Source organism: Callorhinus ursinus, unplaced genomic scaffold (genome assembly GCF_003265705.2).
Source record: "Callorhinus ursinus isolate GAN/ISIS: 27379988/994484 unplaced genomic scaffold, GSC_fseal_2.0 scaffold10, whole genome shotgun sequence".
NCBI lineage: Eukaryota > Metazoa > Chordata > Mammalia > Carnivora > Otariidae > Callorhinus > Callorhinus ursinus.
In genome coordinates, this window is record NW_027397072.1 from 72,911,007 (window position 1) to 72,935,661 (window position 24,655).

General features: G+C 39.8%; 1 protein-coding gene and 1 pseudogene across 1 annotated transcript in view; one reads left to right on the top strand and one right to left on the bottom strand.

Annotated features, from left to right (window-relative positions):
• The window catches only part of MSH2 (mutS homolog 2), a 75,318-nt gene that overhangs the window by 17,209 nt on the left and 33,454 nt on the right, over window positions 1-24,655 (bottom strand). The window contains exons 7-8 of the mRNA XM_025868871.2: window positions 23,960-24,159; window positions 8,709-8,818 (exon numbers count right to left, since the gene is read on the bottom strand). Of these exons, the coding sequence (XP_025724656.1) occupies window positions 8,709-8,818; window positions 23,960-24,159 (310 nt within the window). The remainder of the gene's footprint in view (window positions 1-8,708; window positions 8,819-23,959; window positions 24,160-24,655) is intronic.
• On the top strand, window positions 16,932-18,279 carry LOC112821601 (annexin A2-like; annotated as a pseudogene).

A 24,655-nucleotide genomic window follows, 5' to 3' on the forward strand; every position in this document is an offset into this window, starting at 1 on the left:
GAGCGTCTGACTCTTGATTTCAGCTCAGGTCACGGTCTCAAACCCCACATGGAGCTCCATGCTCATCTCTCTCCCTCTGCCCCTCCCTCCTGCCCACGCACTCTCTTGCTAGCTCTCTCTAAATAAATAAACAAAATCTTAAAAAAAAAAAGTATTCCTGGCTTACATTGTGGGATATATGGCAAGAGTAAATTTTATCTGGGGGAGGGGGAGGATGTATGATTGGCACAGACAGAACCCAGAAAGATGCAAATTCATAATCTAAATATACATAACAGAGAAGGAAAGAAGCCACCAACAGTAAGAGTCAAAGAAAAAAAAAGACTCAGCAGAAACAAGGGGTAGATTTAAACCAAGAAATTTTAAATATGGAATATTAGGTATATTAAAATGTTTGAAGTAATAGAGAATGGAACACATGAGCAAAGAACAAGATGCTACTTTAAAAAAAAAAAAGACTAGGCAGTTAGAAATGAACCAAGTAACTTTTAGAAATAAAATATAATCATTGAAGACAACCCCCACGGACTGGTTACACAGACCCGAGCTGGAACACTTGGTGAACCGGGGCGTGTGAAGCCGTCACAAAGTGAGCAGCGCAGACACACAGCGGGAAGAGGGTGTGAAAGTCTGACATATGTCCACTCGCAGTTTTAGGAGAAGAGAATGAAGGAACACATTTAAAAGAGATAATGATTGATAATTTTCCAGAACTGATAAAAGACATGAATTCTCTGATTAAGAAAACACAGCAAATCCAAATAGAAAAAAGAAATCCACTTTTGGACTCAGAGCAGTAAAAGGAATATCTGGAACCAAGACTTCTCAACAATAATTCAAGCCAAAGGACAGCACAACACAGTATTACAGATACCAAGGAAAAATAACTATCAACCTGGAATTGTACGCCCACAAAAATTTCCTTCAAGAACAAGGGTGATATAGTCCTTTCCAAACAAACAAAACCTAACTAAATGGACTGCCAATAAAAGAACTTCTAAAGAATATTCAGGAAGAAGGAATGACTAGCAAAGAAATTGGTAAGCATATGGGCAAATCTAAACTTAACACTGACTGTATAGAATGGAAATCTAAAGGGGTAAAAAAACAGAACTAAAATACCAGCCAATAATGAAGAGATGTATTCTGATCTCAGATATCCTAAGGCCCTAGTATTTTGGGGGATAAGTGAGAAAATACTGACAGACTTGATTTTGATAAGTTATGTATACACATTTTGTAAAAATTTGTGAATAACTTCCAAACCAGTGCGGGTGTGATAGGAAGGGGGAGGACAGGAAAGGCAAAATGGAATTTTAAAAACCCAATCAAGGGGCACCTGGGTGGCTCAGTAGGTTAAGCGACTGCCTTCAGCTCAGGTCATGATCCCAGGGTCCTGGGATCGAGCCCCGCATCGGGCTCCCTGCTCGGCGGGGAGCCTGCTTCTCCCTCTCCCTCTGCCTGCCTCTCTGCCTACTTGTTCTCTCTATCTCTCTGCCAAATAAATAAATAAAATCTTTAAAAAAAAAAAACCAATCAACATATAAGAAAGATAGGATGAGTAAGGGGAATCAGGAAGACTAGGAATCACAAAGTATTATGGTAGAAATAAATCCAAATTACCACTTAAAAAAAAAGAAATTTAAAATAAATAAAATCCAGCTATAAACTTCACTGACTCACAAAGGATGGAAAAATATACATCATGTAAAAAACCAAAAAGGATTCTGGCATAGCCCTCTTACTATCAGACAAAAAAAAAAAAAAAAAAAAAAACTAAGGCAAAAAGCATTACTAAGAATACTGTCCCTAAAGAATGATGAAGGTTCAGTTCACCACAAAGAAAAGTACAGCTGTGTATTGAAAATAAAGCAATAATGGACTGAACTATATAAAGAAATCCACATTTCTCTCAATAACTCAGCAGATCAAAAATTAACAAGCATACAGACAATGTGAACAAAACTAAAGCTTTATCTAATCTAATGGACATACAGAAAACTCTGCAACCAGAATTAGGGAGCACACATGATCCTCAACTACACTGAGAACTTTTATCAAACTGACACATACCAAGCTTAGAAATGAAACAGGAGGGGCGCCTGGGTGGCTCAGTTGGTTAAGCGACTGCCTTCGGCTCAGGTCATGATCCTGGAGTCCTGGGATCAAGTCCCACATCGGGCTCCCTGCTCAGCAGGGAGTCTGCTTCTCCCTCTGACCCTCTTCCCTCTCGTGCTCTCTATCTCTCATTCTCTCTCTCTCAAATAAATAAATAAAATCTTTAAAAAAAAAAAAGAAATGAAACAGGAATAAAATTCTGAAAACTGAGTAAGAGACTGTACCTTTAAAAACTTATAGGATACATTCAGCTAAAGCAACACATAGAAAGAAAAGTGCAATCTTAAATGCTTACTGAAAAAGAAAAGGCTGGAAAAATAGTGAGCACTCAACTAAAGAGGTAAAAAAAAATAGGTGGAAAAATATATGTAAGAACTGAAATTAATGAAATAAAAAGCAGATACAAAAGAGGATTTAAAAAGTCACAAACCGATTCTCTAAAAAAAACCCAGACAAACTATGGAAAGGAGGAAATGTTGGGGGAGGTACAAATTATATTAAAAATAAGCAGGGAATATATCTGCAAATACAGCAGTGTTTTTAAAAAATAATAAGCATCACTATGAATAACTTGAGGCAAGTGGAAAACTCAAAGTATGTATTTTTTAGAACAAGGGTCTAATATCCAGAATATATACAGAACTCTTCTAACTCAACAACAAAAAGACAACCCAATTTTAAAATGAGCAAAGGATCTGAACAGAAATTTCTCCAGGGCGCCTGGGTGCTCAGTTGGTTAAGAGACTGCCTTCGGCTCAGGTCATGATCCTGGAGTCCCAGGATCGAGTCCTGCATCGGGCTCCCTGCTCAGCAGGGAGTCTGCTTCTCCCTCTGACCCTCCCCCCCTCATGTGCTCGCTCTCTCTCTCAAATAAATAAAATCCTAAAAAAAAAAAAAGAAATTTCTCCAAAGATATACAAATAAACGGCCACCAAACATATGAAAACATGCCCAACATCATTAGCCACCAGGGTAATGTAAATCAAAATCATAATGAAATACCACTTCACATCCACTAGATTGGCTATTAAGACAAATACCCCAGAAACAAAGAAGAGGGGCACATGGATGGCTCATCAGTTGGTTAAGCAGTCAACTCTTGATTTTGGCTCAGGTCATGATCTCTGGGTCCTAGGACTGAGCCCTTCGTTGGGTTCTGCACTCAGCAAGGAGTCTACTTGAGTATTTCTCTCCCTCTCCCTCTGACTGCCACCCCCCACAAGCACCCGCTTTCTCACTCTCTCGCTCTAAAATATATAAATCTTAGAAAAAAAAGAATAATTATTAGCAACAGTGTGAAGAAATGGAATCCTCCTATATTGCTGGTGGGAATATTAAATGGTACAGACACTTTGAAAAACAATTTAGTGATTCCTCAAAAAGTTAAATGTAACATTTCCATATGACCCAGCAATTCTATTCCTAAATAAGTACCTAAAAGAACTGGAAAGAGGTACTCAAATACTTGTGTATCACTGTTCACAAAAGCCTTATTCATAATAGCCGAGAGTCAGAAATAACCGGAAGGTCCACCAACAAACAAAAGGAGTAACAGTCAGACCCATAAATACAAAGAACTGGTAACTGCCAGAAGGGAGAGGGATGGGAGGATGGGCAAGACCAGCTGAGGGGAGTGGGAGGTACAGGCTTTCAGTTATGAAATGAGTCTCCGGGATGAAAGGTACAGCTTAGGGAATGTAAATGGTACTGTAGTAGCGTTGTATGGTGAGCACAAGCATTACACGTTGAGTTGTCCATGTTGTACACCTGAAACTAATGTTAACATAGTATGTCAACTATACTTCAATCAAAAAATAAAAATAAAAAATAGAAAATAAGGACAACTATAAGCAAAAATATCAACATGTATTTAGAGATAATTCTAGGTGAGAGAATATGAATACTTCCTTTTTTGATTTTTTTTTCATGTCCAAGAACAAAAATACTGAAGCATTTATATACTACAGTATCTTTACAGCTTACATATATATACTCACACAATGATATAGTTGTATTAGGATCATGCAACTGTGGCTTTTTCAAAAACTATTTCAATTTTTTCTGTCCCAGTATTGTCAGTAAAGATTTATCTAACATTACTACTTTTCCAATAATAGAGGAAATGTCAATAAGTGTAGTGAAGACTAATACTAAAAGATAAAATGCTCAAATACAGGATAGAAAGATTTTAAAATTTAATATATCTCACTGAATCACCCAATCTAACTGACATTATTTTTTGGTGCAAACTCATTGCCTTTTTGAGCCTTGTCCTGGGGGCAGTATAGATCTATGTTTCTATTTATTTCAAAAATAGAAAATCTTTCCGTAAGATTTATGGAAAGCACAGAAACACCTGAAGCATTAGATACAAAGCTAGGCCTAGAAAAAAAGACAAATTAACCCAACCATGCATGTAAATGACTGCTCCCTTCATCACTTAAGCTCCTTAAGTGCACAGCTGGAAAACATGAGTAAAGCTTTCAGAAATCATACATGAAATGATTGCTATCCTCTGAGGTTTGTTCAAAGTAGTTCTGAGTCATGTAATTTAAATGCATAAATTCATTACAAATATCTACAGTGACAGTGAAGGGTTGAATTCACTTTATAACCCAAGCTAAGTTTAAAGGTTTATAACAGAATAAAGAAGATATTATATTAGGCTGATTCCCTAGAGAATCTAGAGCAGGTTTTAACTAGGAATCATATTTATTTAAAAGACAGCATCACATTATAAAACATGAAAGCCTTTAGTTACAGGACTGTATCTTAGTAGATATGGCTGGCTGTCTATACCACAGTCATTCCCCTTCTTCCGCCTTCCCAGTAGTGCTCTCTCATTTTCTGTATCTCCAACAGAGGGATAACCCACCCCTAGTTATCTTAGGCCCATCATCACATTCTATATCCCTGGCCACAATCACTGCTTAAATGGTCCCAATAAGGCAACTTGCAGGATTCTTCCTTGGAATGTTGCATGAATTGCTACTGGTAGGCAGCCAACCCAGGACCAAAGAGGAACCAGCGTTTAGCTGAAATTCAAATCACAAAGACAGAAGAGTTCAAGAAATTAGGTCCTTTGGAATGGTATCATTGAGCTGCTGGATCAAGCAACTCTACATTAAAGCCCACCCTATTTCTAGACTTCTAATTTCATAAGCCAGGGTGTACTGAGATTTAAGTTATGTGCAAAATAAAGAGTCCTGACTGATACTGAGTTTAACCTCAGTCTACTCGGGGGGGGGGGGGGGGAGGAAATCCACAACTCAAATCTTACTGACACAGTACTTAATGTTGATGAGGGGTCCGGAATATGCCATAATGGCATAAAAATTATTCCAAGATGAAAGCATCCGAGAATAGACTTTGTTTCTGAACTCTCTTATCTCCCTAAAAGCAGAGCCTCCCAAAAGAACTCAGTTGTTGTAAATCCCCTCCCAGGAGTTTCACAACCAAGGAAGTCAAATTATCATATCCTCCATCTATTCTCCAAAGGGCTCATAAATCACTTCTAGAAGTCATTTGTCTTCCCCTAAGTGCCCCTTTTCCCTCTCCTATTCCCCAACCAACAGTATATAAGCCCCAAATTCTAACAGCCTCCTTGACTCACACTTTTCTGTGAACTCAAAAATCTGTCTGTTCTCTTGCTAATCTGTTTATCAGTTTAATTAGCAGACCTCCAAACAACCAACAGAAGAGAACAGAAAAAAAGGTTTTTTCTCCCCTACAAAGTTAACTACTTAATGTTCTACTTTCAGATTAAGAAATCAAGGTTTGTTATAATCTTAAGTGACAGCAATGAAATTAGGACAAATGACCTCTTCTTTTCCAGCCTATATCCATATAATTGCACTGCTTGCCTTCCTAAAATCCACTCTTCCCAGACACAAAATCTTACAGTACTCTAATCCCATAGCATTATTCGAGAATTAACACTATTTTACAGTCACAGGATAGTCTAGTTTAACAGATATGTGTCAAGTATTTCAGATCAAAGTAAAAAATCTTAACCCACAATAAGGAAAGAGAGTATAATGGAGCTGGAGGAAGCTGACCAGGTTGCCAACATTGTTCATCTGAAGAGGGAAGAATGGTCACTTTTGCCTCTATACTTCTTTGTATCATTTTGTTTCACTTGTTCTAATAGTATGTGTTACCCTAATTAAGTAGAAAAGCTTCAAATAAAGAAAACACTTTAAAAATTTACATTCTGGTATTTGGGTACATCATCATTTTGGCTTATTTGCTGCCAGTAGGTATGTATCCCAAGGGCTGGATCTATGTGGTCAAAATACTGCATGACAGGAGGGATGGAAGGCCAGAAGGTGGGGAGGGAGTACATCAAAACGCATAATATGAAACAAAAGTATCCAGCACTTTATCATCCTGCTGCTTTTTGTAATTATCATAGTAATGGCTAACATCTTGTATATAATGCAAACAAAATGCTTACTGCAGGAGATAGCTTTTACTGTCCAAGAGCGGGAGAGGGAGAAGAGAGGTCCTATTAGGCAGGGCCTCCACATCTATTGGCAGGCTGTGAATGTGATGACCAAGATAAAAAGGCAGCTGCATGGGGTCTTCAAAAGAAGATCTGTATACTGACAGAGGGGCTATAAATTTTAAGAAACTCTTAAACATTCCCAATTTATACATACCAACTTCTGGCCAGATAATGCCCAGTGATTGCCCAAGAGCACAGCACTTGCAGCAGGCTGCATATTGGTGAAAAGAAATCACATGCTCATTCTCACTTTGAAATATGATTGCATTCCTAATTTATTAGGAGTAATTTATTTTATTAGCAAGTAGTTCTCAAAGTGTGGTCCGCAGACAAGCAGCATCATTTGGGTACATGTGAGAAATGCAAATTTTCTAGCCCCAACCCAGACTGAAAGATTCTCATTCTGGGGATGGAGCCCAGCAATCTGTTTCAGCAAGCCCACCAGGTGGTTCTGATACATGCTTACATTTGAGACCCACAATATTAAAGCGTGGCAACTTTTAGAAGAATAAAGTTCACCACAAAGGGCAAAATCAAGGGCAGCATTTCAGCTAAGCTGCAGAGACAATGAAACGTTCTGATTCTTGCCTTCCCACCTCCCTATTTTAGTCAGAGCTTTTATTACCCACCAAGAACTACACCTTTACGTGCTTTCATTTAAAGATGTTCACAGGGGCGCCTGGGTGGCTCAGTCAAGCATCTGACTCTTGGTTTCAGCTCAGGTCATGATCTCAGGGTCCTCCGTGAGGAGTGTGCTTGTCCCCCCGCCCCCAGTAAATAAATAAAAACTTTAAAAAATAAATAAAGACCATTTCCAAATATCCAGCTCTGCCCCATCACCGGTAAGGCCACACCCCCAGCTCCTGGTAGCAGAGGTGGTTTCAGCATGTCTGTGAGCAGTATCTCTAACCCCCAATGATCTGAAAGTTGTACACCTAAAATCATTCCACTAAAAGCAACATTACAGAGTGACGTAACAATAGCTAAAATGCAAGTTTTCCCAAATGAGGGGCGAACAATACAAGTTTTTTGGCTGCTTGGGCCTATCACGGACAAGACAGCACCAGGGAAGTAAAGCACCTACACCTACATACGCATATACACGGGTCTGTAAAACCAAGCGCAGAGTGAGTGGGGCCTGACCATTTGAAATCTCAGTTAACAATCCAGTAAAAACAAGTAAATCGACATCCCACAGGGCAAACATTAACTCAAATCCAGTTATTAAGAATGCAAAGAATCTAACAATTAGCAAAGCAAACTATTACTTTAATATGAATGATGTGAGAGCACATATTCCCTGCATGATCATTTTTGACAGAAAATTTAGTGTAGAAAATTTTAAAGCTATTATTTTTAAAGTCACAAAACTGAAAAACCCTACATTCAACGGCCCCATATTAAATTTGTTCTACAAACTTCTGACAGTAAATTTTACCATTTGATAAATTTGCTTTCAAATTCATTTTCATACAAGGATATTTTCAACTATTTCAGAACTATTCCCACTTTATATATAAATTACTGCTTAATATTGTTATAAACCTGAGGATACAGATCGCTTACACCCTAAATGCTCTTCTCAACTAACAAGAATTTGGAACTAAACAATATTTAGAGTATGGTTAACTTTTTAGTTATATCAACAACTATTTAGGAGATATACACATATTCTACCCTCTTCCCCCAAACACTTCCCTACATGGAAAATAAAGGAGAAGTTGCCTTCTCTTGTGTTCCATATTTACCTTTATCTTCTCTTTTTCAGTAACTACAATTTTCCTTCTCTCTTGAAATTAAAGAAAATTCAGATTGTACATGTGAAATCTTTTACTTGTGAGATTTCCTTTAATCAGGCCAGTTATGCCCAACATTCATTTACTGTTAATCTTTCTTCATCCACCAAAACAATTATTTTTAAGAAAACAACAAACTTGCCCCATCATTTAATTTTATGTCCACGATCTCAAAGGTGCTTCATAAAAATACCAAAATTAAATACTAAAAAAAGAGAATATGAAAAGTTTTCTGACATGCATTTCAAAAATACTTTGCTGCTTAAATTCAAGAGTAGATTACATACCTGATCCATATCTAAAGTTGTTTCTATCATTTCCTGAAATTTGGAGAAATCAGAACGAAGATCAATAAAAGGAGTGACAAAAACTGCCAACAATAAACTCTGGTGTTTTCCTAAAAGAAAGCAAAAAATAATAAAATAAAATGATCCTATTTTGAAAAATACAAGACCACACATCATAAAAATTCATCTGAGACAATAAAGAGCATGTGATCCAAATAGCACAAGTAGTGCAGCAGGTCTCCAAAGTTACTATCTACTCCCGTATTTTATTTTATTTTTTTTTAAGATTTTATTTATTTATTTGAGAGAGAGAGAGAGAATGAGAGACAGAGAGCACGAGAGGGAAGAGGGTCAGAGGGAGAAGCAGACTCCCCGCTGAGCAGGGAGCCCGATGTGGGACTCGATCACGGGACTCCAGATCATGACCTGAGCTGAAGGCAGTCACTTAACCAACTGGGCCACCCAGGAGACCTCCCATACTTTAATTCAAATGTGTTTATATTTATTTTATAGGAAGGAAGATCATCTGGCACTCAAAGCTTCCTAATAAAACACTGCCTCCCCTACCTGTCTGTAATCTCCTTCATAAAGAGCACTAGAGATGCAGAAACATGAAATTAATTACAACTAAATGAACTGTATTTCTTCACAGATTTAATAACCCAAAGTCCAAGTCACTAAAATAAAATGCCTCTAACTTACCTTCTATCCCCAATTTCCATTAATAATACAGTGTTCCAATTAACAGAGGTTAAATCAAGCCAAGTATTTACACTGGCACTTTACTTGATGCTATTTAAGAGCACATGCTGGGGAACTGTATGAGGAGTAAGTGAAGCAGCAGAGTCTATAGTGTGAAAGGCATTGAGTACAGACCTGGGTGCCAACCCCAACTCTGCTGCCTATTGGCTCTGTGATCTGGAGCATGTTACTGAGTCCCTTTTCCGGGTCAGCAGGAGTAATAACAGCAACCCAGAAGAGGAATAAATGAGGTAACTTTACGTAACACTTAACATAATATGCTTGACACTTAACAGGAGCTGAGCTACAGTTACCACGTGTTATTGGTTACACTGCAAGGATTTTTTTTTTTCTGATCTCCAATAAATTCTTTTACAAGTATTCTGCAAATGATCTCTAGCCTACTGCATTTTGCTCCAAAGCAATAGTTCCTAACCTTTTCTAGAAGTAGCAGTAGTTAATTGAGAAAACGATGAAAAACTATGAAGTCAGCAAAATTATTTCAAGAATTCATGTTTTATTAATCACAACAGCATCTACACATATTTAGAAAATAGTACGTATGTGTGAAACATTATTTAGACAGTCTATAAACAACACTTTGCCCACATAATGTCCGTTGTGCTTCAACCCCTGGTTCTTTATTCTGAATTAGCTAGTTCATATGCTATTGGTAAATAGGGGAATAATGGAAGCAAGGCGCAGAGGTGGCACTGGTTCACAAATGATTTTTTCTTAGCCCATTAGTGTTCTGAAGTGATCAAGGGCAAGCTTACACACAATTAAAGAGTAAACTTAGCAATATATGAAGACCTCGGAGCAGTTGACCTACTGGCCCGTGTACTTACCACTATGCTAAGACACAAAGAAAAGCAGAGTATAGATGAAAGGTACAAAAACATTTGCTGGTGTTTAAAAGAAAAAAAAATTTTTAAACTAAATTCTCTACCCTGGTTTGGATGTTTAACTTTTGTGAAACTGACCTTTATTAGAAGCAAACAGCTTTACAGGGCATCTCAAAGGAGGAACAAGAACCCTAGACTTTAAGGCTTCATGCAAAGAGTCACCTGATGCTCGTCCTGGGTACAAATGCAATGGACATATATGTAGGCTACTGTTTCATTAAAGTTTGCTAATGCTTTTGCTAGTAATCCTTTTAAAATTTTCATATACTTTGAGGTCTACTTTAACTCCATTTCTTCTGTAAGTTCTGTTATGTTTTCTAACACACGACACTGAAGTTTGCTAAGAATAAACATGTGGTATTATTACAGAAATACCTGTACAACCTTCAGAACCTATCACCCTCAACATGTCCTCGGGTCCCTCAAACACATTAAGGCCCACCTTGCTGCAGCTCTTCTCAGAGTCAATAGGCCCCTCTGAGCTCACCTGCTCCTTATCCTGCAAACTTTCACTAACATCTTGAATTCTTGCCCCCTACCTTTAATTTGTACCGAGCCCCAGCTGTCAATTTCCAACTGGGTTTTTTTTTTCCCCAAATGGTTATGGTTTTTTAAATTAAAAATAATAGCTTTACTGAGATATAATTCACATACCAAACAACTCTCCATTTTAAAGTGTAAAATCCAATGGTTTTTAGTTTATTCACAGATTTGTGTGACGACTACTACGATCCATTTTTGAACACTGTCACTGCTCTCAAAGAAAAAGGGAACCCTGTACCCATTAGCAGTAACTTACCATTACTCTCTAACCTCCGGCCACTCCTCCCAAGCCCAGGCAACCTCTAATCCACTTCTGTATCTATAGATCTGCCTATTCTGCATATTTCACATAAATGGATATGATACCGTGACTGACTTTTTCACTTAGCATAATGTTTTCAAGGTTCATCCATGTGGCACCATGCATCCATACTTCATTTCTTTTTATTGACAAATATATCACATTATTCAGAATAGCACATTTTATTTATCCATTCATCAAGTGATGGACACCAATTGGTTTTTTATTAACTCCGTTTTTCACTTGTTAACACAGCCTAGAAGGCCCTACACAATCTATTCCAGGGTCTTAACGCAGACTACAGACCCTTAAATTCAAAGTACTACATAAACACAGAAAAGAAAAAAATTCCAACTTCATTTTCTCTAACATCTAACTAGAATCTGAGATTTCCTTCCATTATTTTTTTTTACGATTTTTTGTATTTATTTGAGAGAGAGAGAATGAGAGAGAGCACGAGAGGGAAGAAGGTCAGAGGGAGAAGCAGACTCCCCGCCGAGCAGGTAGCCCTATGCAGGACTTGATCCCGGAACTCCAGGATCATGACCTGAGCCGAAGGCAGTCGCTCAACCAACTGAGCCACCCAGGCGCCCGTCATCTCCTTCCATTATTAATGTGTGCAATACACCACAGTAGTATTCCCAGTACCTATGTCTTTGTCATCAATCAAAATCCCAGATATATTTTCATATCATATTACAGTTTTGGGAGATAATTTTAAGTATCATTTAAACTCATTATTAGTTCAAAACTTAAGACCTTAGTAGAACTTCACTCAGATCATGTTATTTAATGCATTAGTAAAAAGGATTTCTTTATCCAGTTTGTTTTATATTTTGATTGTGTTTCAATATAATTGGTTTCTTCTGCAAGTCTGCATTACTTTATGCGTTTAAAAACACTATTCTGAAGAGGGGTTCATAGACTTTATTTAGGGTCCACAGCACACAAAAAATTAAAAACCTCAAATAGGCCTTACCTCTCTGGCTTCTACTCCTAACATGGCCCTTATTCTCTATCTCTGTGCCTGACCACTCTAGCCTTTCCTCACTCTGTCAACAAGTTAAGCCTTAGGCACTTGCACTAGCTGGTCCCACTAGCCTCCCCCCAGATCTTAAACAGCTGGCTCCTTCCATCAGTCAAGTTGTGGAACTCAGACAGCAATTCCAGAGATACCATCCTTGACCAAAAGATCGAGTGTCTCCCTGGTCCCAGCCAAGTCACTCTATCATATCAATATATTATACTTCCTTTACTATACTTATTACTACTTGAAATTCTTGCTCACTGATGTTTATTGTCTGTCTCCCTCTATCCTTCCACTACTGCTGCCCTCCATAAGAACAGGGACATTATCTGTCACATGTACTGTTGTACCTCCTAGGACAATACCTATCTGTTGAATGAATGACTTATTGAAGGAAGGAAGCAAGGGACTGGTGAAGCAATCACTGGTCATTAGTTTTGATACACACAACACTCATCTAGCAAGCATACCAAAGATGACACAAGGAAATAACTGTTAGCTTTCTAAGTGAACCAAAATATGAAATGTCCAAGTAAATCAAATCATTAAATTTTTTAAAAGATTTTATTTATTTGACAGAGAGAGACACAGCAAGAGAGATAACACAAGCACGGGAAGTGGGAGAGGGAGAAGCAGGCTCCCCATGGAGCAGGGAGCCCAATGCAGAGCTCGATCCTAGGACCCTGGGATCATGACCTGAGCAGAAGGCAGACGCTTAACGACTGAGCCACCCCGGCGCCCCCTTTAAATATATTTCTGTAGGAACTCCAATTCACTGCCAGCCACTAGAAGATTTATTATAACTTCTTGAAGTTGCTGACAGCATACACAAAAATAAACTCGAAATGGATTAAAGCCCTAACTGTGAAACATGAAACCATAAAACTCCTAGAAGAAAACATTGGCAGTAATTTCTTTGACACTGGCTATAGCAACTGTTTTCTAGACATGTCTCCCAAGGCAAGGGAAGCAAAAGCAAAAGTTGACTGGGACTACACCAAAATAAAAAGCTTTTGCAGTGAAGGAAACCATCAACAAAACAAAATGGCAACCTACTAAATGGGAGAATATATTTGCAAATGATATACCCATTAAAGAGTTAATATCCAGGGTGCCTGGGTGGCTCAGTTGGTTAAGCAACTGCCTTCGGCTCAGGTCATGATCCTGGAGTCCCAGGATCGAGTCCCGCATTGGGCTCCCTGTTCAGCAGGGAGTCTGCCTCTCCCTCTGACCTTCTTCCCTCTCATGTTCTCTCTCTACCATTCTCTCTCTCTCTCAGTAAACAAATAAAAAAAAAATCTTTTTTTTTTAATTTATTTGATAGAGAGATAGCAAAAGCAGGAACACAAGCAGCGGGAGTGGGAGAGGGGGAAGCAGGCCTCCCGCTGAGCAGGAAGCCCAATGTAGGACTTGATCCCAGGACCCTGGGATCATGACCTGAGCCGAAGGCAGACGCTTAACAACTGAGCCACCCAGGCGCCCTAAAAAAAAAAATCTTAAAAAAAAAAAAGAGTTAATACCCAAAATATATAAAAAGAATTTATACAACTCAAGACCAAAAAAACAATCCAATTAAAAATAGGCAGAGGACCTGAATAGAAACATATCTATTTTTTTAAAGACATACAAATGGCCAAGAGACACATGAAAAGATGCTCAACATCATTAATCGTCAGGGAAACACAAATCAAAACCACAAAGAGGTATCACCTTATACCTGTTGAATGGCTAGAATAAATAAGACAAGAAGTAACGAATGTTGGTGAGGATGTGGAGAAAAAGGAACCTTTATGCACTGTTGGGAATGTAAACTGGTGTAGCCATTGTGGAAAACAGTATGGAGGTGCCTCAAAAAATTAAAATATAAATACTGTATGATCCAGTAATTCCACTACCGGGTATTTTTTACCCAAAGAAAACAAAAACACTAATTTGAAAAGATACATGCACCCTATGTTTATAGCATTATCTGCAATAGCCAAGATATGGAAGCAACCTAAGTGTCCACTGACAGCTGAATGAATAAAGAAGATGTGGTACTGGGACGCCTGGGTGGCTCAGCTGGTTAAGCGACTGCCTTTGGCTCGGGTCATGATCCCAGCGTCCTGGGACCCAGCCCCGCATCGGGCTCCTTGCTCAGCAGGGAGCCTGCTGCTCCCCCTGTTTGTGCTCTCTGACAAATAAAATCTTTAAAAAGTTAAGAAAAAAAAAAGATGTGGTATGTACGTGTACACACACACACACACACACTCACTGGATTATCACTCAGTCATTAAAAAAAAAGGATGAGATCCTGCCATTTGTGACAACATGGATGGATCTAGAGGGTATTATGCTAAGTGAAACAAGTCAGACTGAGAAAAACAAATATCATATGATTTCACTTATATGTGGAATCTAAAAAACAAGCAAAAAGCAGAAACAGACCCATAAGTACAGAGAACAGACTGGTGGTGGCCAGAGGGGTGGGAGTGGGGAGATGGGTAAAATGCGTGAAGGGAATAGGATGAGTAAGCCTCAGGGAGGAAAGGTTCAGCACAGGGAGCGTAGGCAGTGGTGTTCAGGTGACAGCTGGTGGCTAGACTCGTGGCGAGCACAGCATAACATACAGAGTTGCTGAGTTACTATGTTGTACACCTGAAACTCGTATATCACTGTGTGTCAACTAGACTCCAAAAAAATGTTTTTAAGTTAAAAAAAAAAAAGAAAATGACTATGGACTGTCTAATGAAGTTAAATGAGCAAGTAACACTAAAATCAAAACAAACTACAGGCTAGTCCTGGACAGCAGACAGAAGTGCCTCCTTACACATGCCCTACTGACGCTACCCTCAGAGCCAAGGCCTGGCACTAGTCACAAGTCTGCTACATCAGACTTGTGTTCGTAAGTCCATGACTGAGAACATCAGCCTGAAGTCTAAATTAATTATAAAGCTGGCATTAACATTTTATTCTATTAAATATTTTGGTAAATGATAATGAAAAGACATGAGTTTCAATTAACAAAAATTTAAACAATTTATTTTATGCCTACATTTCCTTGACTAATTTTACATAAATTCTTTGTATTAATTTCAAAGTTTTATTAAGCATAATTAAACTTTACCTAACCCCTTTAATGTATTTATGAAATGTATTTAAAAGTCCAGGTAAGTGAAAAAATGAGGATAAGATACTGCTAATTAAAGTTTAAGTGTTCACACAAATATGAGGCTGGAGCCAACAAATTCCCAAATTAAACGAAGAAGCCAACAGAAGTAGAAGTGCAGGTGAATCATGGTAAAATGGCTAATTAAATCACTGAATGATGACCCTGGGTGCAAGGCCATCTCTGCTCTTCCTTCCCTGCTGTCAGCCACTCTGCAGTATGGCCTTCTCATCCTTCCTCATGGCCCCTGCCTGCTTCCTTCACTCACCCTCTCTTGTCTGTTTCTCTAGCCAGTGGTTGTTAAGTACAACCACTTGTCTCGGTTCCCCCATTTGCAAGTAATACTTTCTCTGACACCACCCCTCATTTTCATTACTACTGTCATTTTGACAAAAGAATACTCTTCTCTTCTACAATGACTTTTTCTTCTGACTCCACTGATTATTTATGAGTATCATTTTACACCTGTGCTTGTAGTCCCTGGGAGATAATAGAAAATATCTCCGTCTCTGCCCCCAGTTCCTGGCACAGAGCACCTATAAACTCTTGTAATTTCCTAAGTGTTAAGAGCACTAGGAGCATCTCTTGTTCTAAAAGGGTGATTCAAGGGGGTGCCTGCCTGTTGCCTAGATGAAGAGACACACGCTTTACCAGGTGTCCCTAAAGAAATTTTCTTATAAATCTTGTGACTGGAGGGGCGCCTGGGTGGCTCTCAGGCAGTTAAGCATCTGCCTTCGATCAGGTCATGATCTCAGGCTCCTGGGATGGAGCCCCGCATCAGGCTCCCTGCATAACAGGGAGCCTGCTTCTCCCCCTCCTTCTGCCTGCCGCTCCCCTGCTTGTGTTGTGTGTCAAATGAATGGATAAAATCTTAAAAAAAAAAAAAAAAAATCTTTTGACTAGAACTGGAAATGAGTACAACCTTCTTGGAAAAGTAATTTGTCAGTAAATAATTACTTGCTGTTAAAATGCAGACAAGGCCCCTCTGGTCCTACAGGTCAGAGAAAGCAATTAATGTGTTCTGAACTGAAGGAGAAGAAATGACATTATCAGATGAGCTAGGAAACATTACTATGAAACCACTGAGGAGGATGCACAGACCAGGGGAGGGAAAATAACAAATGCGAGGTTTTTAAGAAGAAATTAAACAGAAACGTGAATAATTGGATATGGGAAGAGAGAAAAGTTATGTGCCTCAGTGTGATGGCTGTTAGAATAAAATTTACCAATAAAATAATCTAGATAGAGGCACCTGGGTGGCTCAGTCATTAAGCATCTGCCTTTGGCTCAGGTCATGATCCCAGGGTCCTGGGATCGAGTCCCACATTGGGCTCCCTGCTCCGCGGGAAGCCTGACTGCTCTCTCTCCCACTCCCCCTACTTGTGTTCCCTCTCTCGCTGGGTCTCTCTCTGTCAAAGAAATAAAATCTTAAAAAAAAAATCTAGATGTTTAGAGGAGTTGTTTTAAGCACTATCAGAAATTTGCCCTAAATGCACAATACCATTATTCTAGGTTTTGTCTCAACTTTTTAATTTTAAAAGCTACAAGGGGGCTCTACAACTGGGGACGCTCGCAGCTCTTGGCGCCGGGCCCAGCTTCCTTCAAAATGTCTACTGTTCACAAAATTCTCTGCAAGTTCAGCTTGGAAGGTGATCACTCCATGCCCCCAAGTACATATGGGTTGGTCAAAGTATACACCAATTTTGATGCTGAGCGTGATGCTCTGAACAATGAAATGGCCACCAAGACCAAACGTGTGGATGAGGTCACCATTGTCAACATTTTGACCAACTGCAGCAATGAACAGAGACAGGATGTTGCCTTCGCCTTACCAGAGAAGGACCAAAAAGGAACTTGCATCAGCACTCAAGTCAGCCTTGTCTGGACACCTGGAGACTGCGATTTTGGACCTATTGAAAACGCCTGCTCGGTATGATGCTTCTGAGCTGAAAGCCTCCATGAAGGGGCTGGGGACTGATGAGGACTCCCTAACTGAGATCATCTGCTCAAGGACCATCCAAGAGCTTCAGGAAATTAATAGAGTCTACAAAGAAATGTGCAAGACTGATCTGGAGAGGGACATCGTGTCTGACACATCTGGTGACTTCCGCAAGCTGATGGCTGCCCTTGAAAAGGGTAGAAGAGCAGACGATGGCTCTGTCATTGATTATGAACTGATTGACCAAGATGCCCAGGATCTCTATGATGCTGGAGTGTAGGGGAAAGGAACTGATGTGCCCAAATGGATCAGCATCATGACTGAGTGGAGTGTGTGTCCCCTCCAGAAAGTATTTGATAGGTACAAGAGCTACAGCCCTTATGACATGCTGAAGAGCATCAAGGAGGTCAAAGGAGACCTGGAAAATGCTTTCCTGAACCTTGTCCAGTGCATTCAGAAAAAGCTGCCGTATTTTGCTGACCGACTGTACGACTCCATGAAAGGCAAGGGGACTTGCAATAAAGTCCTGATTAGAATCATGGTCTCTCACAGTGAAGTGGACATGTTGAAAATTAGGTCTGAATTCAAGAGAGAGCACCGCAAGTCCCTGTACTACTACATTCAGCAAGACACGAAGGTCAACTATCAGAAGCGCTGCAGTACCTGTGTGGTGGGGATGACTGAGGCCCACGACAGATGAGCATCCAGGAGTGGTGCTCCTTTGTTTCCAGCTAACAGTTCTAGAAAACAGCCCTGTAAGGATGACATTACCATTGCCCTCCCCATCCTTATTTCAGTTGCTTAAGCATTGCCTGCGTCTTGTGTCTAGTCTCTCCTTTTAGCCAAAGGAATGAACATTCCAAGGAGTTGGAAGTGAAATCTATGATGTGAAACACTTTGCCTCTTATGTACTGTGTCATAAACAGATAAATAAACTGAATTTTTACTTTAAAAAAATTAAAAATTAAAAAAAGAAGCTACAAGGGATAAGGGAAGCCAAGCATATTTTTCAAATAACTACTTCTTAGAGGAGGAAGATGATTCAGTGTAAGCCTTCCATTACTCAGTGCAAGTCTGCTTTCTAACATGCTGCTGCCCTCTGCTGTCTCTGAACTTATTTTAATATTTTTTTTAGGAATAACGTTAATATAACTTTAAACCTAGACTTAATCAAAAACCAAAAACACCATAAGATAGGAGAACATAATATCTAGCAATATACTAATATACAAAAAAAATTTTTTTTTTGAGCAAGAGTGCATATGGGCACGAGGGGCAGAGGTAGAGGGAGAGGACAATCTCAAGGTGGCTCCACACTCAGCACGTGAGACTGGAGCTCAATCTCATGACCCTGAGATCACGACCTAAGCCAAAACCAAGAGATGGACACCTAACCAGGTGAGCCACCCAGACGCCCCTAGAAATAATTTTTTTTATATCATGATTCTCCTTTTAGGGACAATTCATGGGCACCTGGGTGGCTCAGTCATTAAGCATCTGTCTTCAGCTGAGGTCACGATCTCAGGGTCCTGGGATCGAGCCCCACATCGAGCTCCTTGCTCAGTAGGGAGTCTGCTGCTTCTTCCCCCCTCTGCTCCTTCCCCTGCTCATGCTTTCCTCTCTCTCTCCCTCTCTCCCTCTCTCAAATAAATAAAGAATAAGTAAGAAAAATCTTTAAGGACAGTGCATTTGGTTTATTTTCCTCATAAGTTAGCCTCAGTTTTGGCTTCCTCCATGAAATCAGTGGCTAAAGAGCTATGCTGAACTCAGCAAAATGCCATTTTTTTTTTTTAATGATTTTGTTTGTAAGCAATCTCTGAACCTAACATGGGGCTCAAACTCACAACCCTGAGATCAAGAGTCGCATGCTCCAATGACTGAGCCAGCCAGGAGCCTCCATTCTGTTGTTTTTTAAGACAAAATTCAGAACAGTTAGGTTCCTAATGACTAGGACACACCTAGACTCTCCAGTGTTTATTTATTGAGAGAGAGAGAAAGGGTGAACGAGAGAGAGACAGCACAAGCAGGAGAGGTGCAAACGGAGAGGGAGAAGCAGGCTCCCCGCTAAGCAGGGAGCCAGATGTAGGGCTCGATTCCAGGACCCTGGGATCACGACTTGAGCCAAAGGCAGACGCTTAACCGACTGAGCCACCCATGCACCTCCTCCAAGGTTTCTTACAGAAAGAAAAGAACAAATATAGCTCGTAGCACCACAATACCTGGAACAGTCTTCCTCCTCTAATATTCTCTAGGTTGGGTGACTTCAGACACCGTACAGCAAACATCAGCTGTCAAACTGATAATGTGAAGCTTTTGATTTAGATGTTATGTTCTCTCACAGGTGTATATAACTTAAGCATAACCCCACAAAAGTGGGAAATTAATGACGTGTTGCAAAACTCTTGAGTACACTGAGCCACACATATGCAGGAGGAAGAGAGCCAAGCTACTCTTAAGCACAATTCCTAACTTCTGTGCTTATTCCAGGGAATGAGAAAGATTCCCCAAACAATGTGCACAACAGTATTTTTTACCCTTTCTCTTTGGGGGAGAGGGGTTTTGCATATGCTTTTGAATATCTGATGAAAGTTGCAGATCTTTTCCCAGAAAAAATACACATACACAAAATCTTGTATAAAATGTCAAGACCATTCTAAGAACTCATTCAAAAATCCCAGCTTTGGGGCGCCTGGGTGGTTCAGTCAGTTAAGTGTCTGCCTTTGGCTCAGGTCATGATCTCCTGGGGTCGAGACCCACATCAGGCTCTCCGCTCAGTGGCAAGTCTGCTTCTCCCTCTCTCTCTGTGATCTCTCTCGCTTTCACTCTCTCTCTAAATAAATAAATAAATATCTTTTTATTTTATTTATTTGACAGAAAGACAGCAGGAGAGCACAAGCAGGGGGAGCGGCAGACAGAGAGGGAGAAGCAGGCTCCCCGCTGAGCAGGGAACCTGATGCAGGGCTTGATCTCCAAGACCCTGGGATCATGACCTGAGCCGAAGCAGTCGCTTAACCAACTAAGCCACCAAGGTGCCCCAATAAATAAAATCTTTAAAAAAAATTCTAGCTTTTAAGTTACTGGTACTGAATGAAAAAAGGGCCAAAAACAGAACTGGGGTGGAGGACTCTTAAGGGGAAAGCAAACTATAAAAGAATCCACCAATTCTACTTCTGGGTATATATCTAAAAGAAAGAAAATCATTCTCTCAAAGTGATATCCGCACTCCCTTGTTCACTGCAGTATACTCACACCTGTCAAGATAAGGAAACCACATGAGTGTCCATCGATGGATAAATGGATAAAGAAAATGTGGTGTATATACACAATGGACTATTACTCAGCCATAAAAAAGGAGACTCTGCCATTTGTGACAACATGGTGGACCCTGAGGGTATTATGCTAAGTGAAGGAAGTCACGCAGAGAAAGTCACTTAGGATCTCACTTAAATGTGCAATCTAATAAAATTAATCTCACAGAAATAGAAAAGAATGGCGTTCGCCAGCAGCGGGGGGAGGGGAAATGGAGGAAGGTGGTCAAAAAGTACAAACTTCCAGTTGTAAGATTTAAGTTCTGAGGATATAATGTATAGCATGGCGACTTATAGTCAAAAATACTGTACTGTAGGGCGCCTGGGTGGCTCAGATGGTTAAGCGTCTGCCTTCGGCTCAGGTCATGATCCCAGGATCCTGGGATCGAGTCCCGCATCGGGCTCCCTGCTCCTTGGGAGCCTGCTTCTCCCTCTGCTTCTCTCTCTCTCTCTCTCCCCCTGTCGCTTATGATTAAATAAATAAAATCTTTAAAAAAAATACTGTACTGTATATTTGAAAGCTGCTAAGAGATCAGATCTTTAAAGTTCTCAACACAAGAAAAAAAGCTCTGTGAGGTGACAGATGTTAACTGAGCTCATTGTAATTATTTCACAATACATACATATTTCAAATCATGGTGCACACCTAAACCTATACTATGTTATGTTAGTTATAGCTCAATAAAACTGGAAAGAAAAAAACCGTCAAACTCAGCAGTGAAAGCTGGTAAGATAATGACCAGACGGTGTTTCCTGGATTTAGCAACATAAGTAACTTCGCAAATGCCATTTCAGTGCTGTGGTCAGGGCTGGAAGGCAACTGAGCAAATGGAAGATGGAAATGTACGCTTTCTAAACCTTGGCTGGAACAGAATGTGAAAAAGAGATGTAGGTACTAGAGGACACAGGAACAAGGGTGCATTTTTGTTCCTATGGGAAGGGAGAGATGTAGGAGAGAAAAGATTCAAAACAGCTGATATAAGTGGCTAAGAGTGAACTAATTTAGAAAGCCTATCTCCATTATAATCTAATTCTTATAGCCCTGCTACTGGTTAATCCCCTTGTGCTCCCAGTTAATCCTGTTGAAATGGAGCCAGAGGATATGGAATCAGAAAAGCACAGCAGTAAAAGATCTTCCTTTACTGGATGAGGAAATTGAAGCAAAAGGAGGGTAAATGGCAGTCTAAACTACACTAGAGAAATGTGGGCACAGGAAAGATTTAAGACCCATTTTCTTTAATCCCACTTGGGTAGAACAAAATGCAAGGGCTTTTAAGCGTCATCAGTCTAAAGAGGAGCCTTAGCTAGAATGGGAATACTCTTTATACAGTGGTACTTTAAGGTAAGTGCTTAAGATATCTTCCACACTTGGCGAGATAATTAAGGGAAAAGGTTATCATAAAATTAAAGCTATGCTTATTTTGGGGCTCCTGGGTGGCTCAGTCGGTTAAGCGTCTGCCTTCAGCTCAGGTCATGGTCCCAGGGTCCTGGGATCGAGCCTAACATCGGGCTCCCTGCTCAGCAGGAAGCCTGCTTTTCTCCCTCTCCCACTCCCCTCGCTTATGTTCCCTCTCTTGTTGTCTCTCTCTGTCAAATAAATAAATAAATAAATAAAATCTTTAAAAAAAAATCTATGCTTATTTTTTATTTTGTCATTATAGAGTTGAGTTTTTTAAGTCTGTCTGCAGGAAAAGCTTTCTCATAATACTGAAAGGTTTAACAGTTCTAAGGGATGGTGATTTTTAACTCTGAAATTTAAAATGCTTTACATATTAGACATATAACTTCATAAGTTTCTACAACAAATAATTTAGTACTTACGTTCACTTAAAAGTTAAAAACTACGCTTGTAAGGGCAAGCTGATTTTATCCACCAATACTATATTGATTAATCTGTGACTTTGCACACTTTATTCTGGTAACTTCATTCTGATGTCAACTGTTAGAGATCATCAAGACCCTTTGTCTTGGGGTGTCTGGGTGGCTAGCCTGGTTAAGCAGCTGCCTTCGGCTTGGGTCGTGACCTGAGTCCTGGGATCAAGCCCCACATGGGGCTCCCTGCTGTGCTGTCTGTCACGTTCTCTCTCTAAAATAAAATCTTTAAAAAAAATTAAAAAAAAAAAGACCCTTTGTCTTAACTTTCTTTTATAGGTGTGCTGGAAAGGTTCACTCCAGCAGGCCTGGAATTAGCCTGAACTGTTTTCCTAAAGTTCCTTTATGGCGATGATCCCTGGTCAAGGCATGTTGTTTTGTAATCATGGATCTGAGGATAATCAGGGTGGTTTGTTCAGCTTGTCAGCACTGTTTGTGATTGATAATTTGCACCTGGTCTCAGTGAGGCCTTCCAGTGCCAGAGGGTTCTCCTACAGAGGCTGGTTACAGAACAGGAATATGCCCACAAGACCAGCAAAATTTAAGGAAGTCCAGCAAGACTCCATTTTAAGCTCCCTAGTTCCAAGGTGTTCTGCACACATTGGTGGTCCCTGATGCGAGAGATCCTGCACCTCAGGAAGGACCTTTCAAAAGGAAGGACAAGGGGCGCCTGGATGGCTCAGTGGGGTTAAACATCCGCCTTCAGCTCAGGTCATGATCTCAGGGTCCTGGGATCAGGCCCCGCATGGGGCTTCCTGCTCGGCAGGGAGTCTGCTTCTCCCTCTCCCTCTGCCCCCCACCCAGCTTGTGCTCTTTTGCTCGCTCTCTCTCAAATAAATAAAATCTTAAAAAAAGGAAGGACAATAGGAGCCTGCACCTGACCTCCCTGGGCCCCAGCCATGAGACTTTGGCTGTGACGCATTATCCTTCCCTTGGTGCTACTCCTAGACTGTACCTTTTTCCTTTAATAAACTACAGATTTGAAAGCAATGTCATTTTGGGTCCTGTGAGTCTTTAGCAATTGAACTCTGGTCAACTGCCACTGCTAGTGCAATAAATCCAGTTACCCTAAAATTCACTTCTAAAAAGCAAAAATTTGGTGCACCTGGGTGGCTCAGTTGGTTGTTAAGTGTCTGCCTTCAGCTCAGGTCATAATCCCAGGGTCGTGGGATCAAGACCCACATTGGGCTCCCTGCTCAGGGGGTAGCCTGCTTCTCCCCCTGCTCATGCGCATGTGTGCTTGCGGTCAAATAAATAAATAAATCTTAAAAATAAAATAATAAAAAAATAAAAAGCAAAAATTCTAAGTTGTCTCATGATTCCTGACTTCCGCAACGTAGCTATAGGTCAATATTAACCTGTTATTAGAAAAACTTAAGAGTGAGTTACCAGACCCAACTTTATAAGGACAGCACATGTGCTAAGTATATTGAGAGTAAAGGAAAACAAAAACACAATCATTGTTACCTTCATATTTTTCCAGAGCCTGAATAACATTAGGGAGTTGATTTATACCCTGATAGAGTCGGTAACAATCCTGTAAGTTTGCTGCTTGTCTCTGAAATTTCTTGGCAAGTCGGTTAAGATCTGGGAATCGACGAAGTAAATCTTCTTGTAAACTCTGCCTCAATTCTGCATCTTCTACAAAAGCTTCCACTAAATTCAGTCTGAAAAAAAATCGCACTGGAATTAATCTTAAATATTTTGGTATAAAATTAAAATCTGTCTACTAGGTACATAAGAATCAACTAAATGAACTCAAAAATTCTATGCAGGAAGCTTGACTCTATCCTTAAATGTCAGCTTCTTAGAGAGGATGGAAAGCTCCATAATATTGTGATGTAATAAGCACTTTCTGATTAGTTATCAACCAAACTAACACTTAGTTAAGTAGTATCAGAAGATATTAATATATACCCAATTTCGTTTGCCTTTCATCAAATTGCCTTTTCTTAAATATAAGGATTTCGTTATTGGAACACTGCTGTTACTGACACATTAGTGCACATGTAAACAATGATCTTCAATAAAACAATTACAATTCAAGAATGTTGCCAAATCCAATACTTATTCTATCAGAAGTTCTTATAAATTTTCAGAATGCATTCTACAATTACCTTATGACAGTACAAAGCCAAAAATTTGTAATTAAAAAACTGAAAT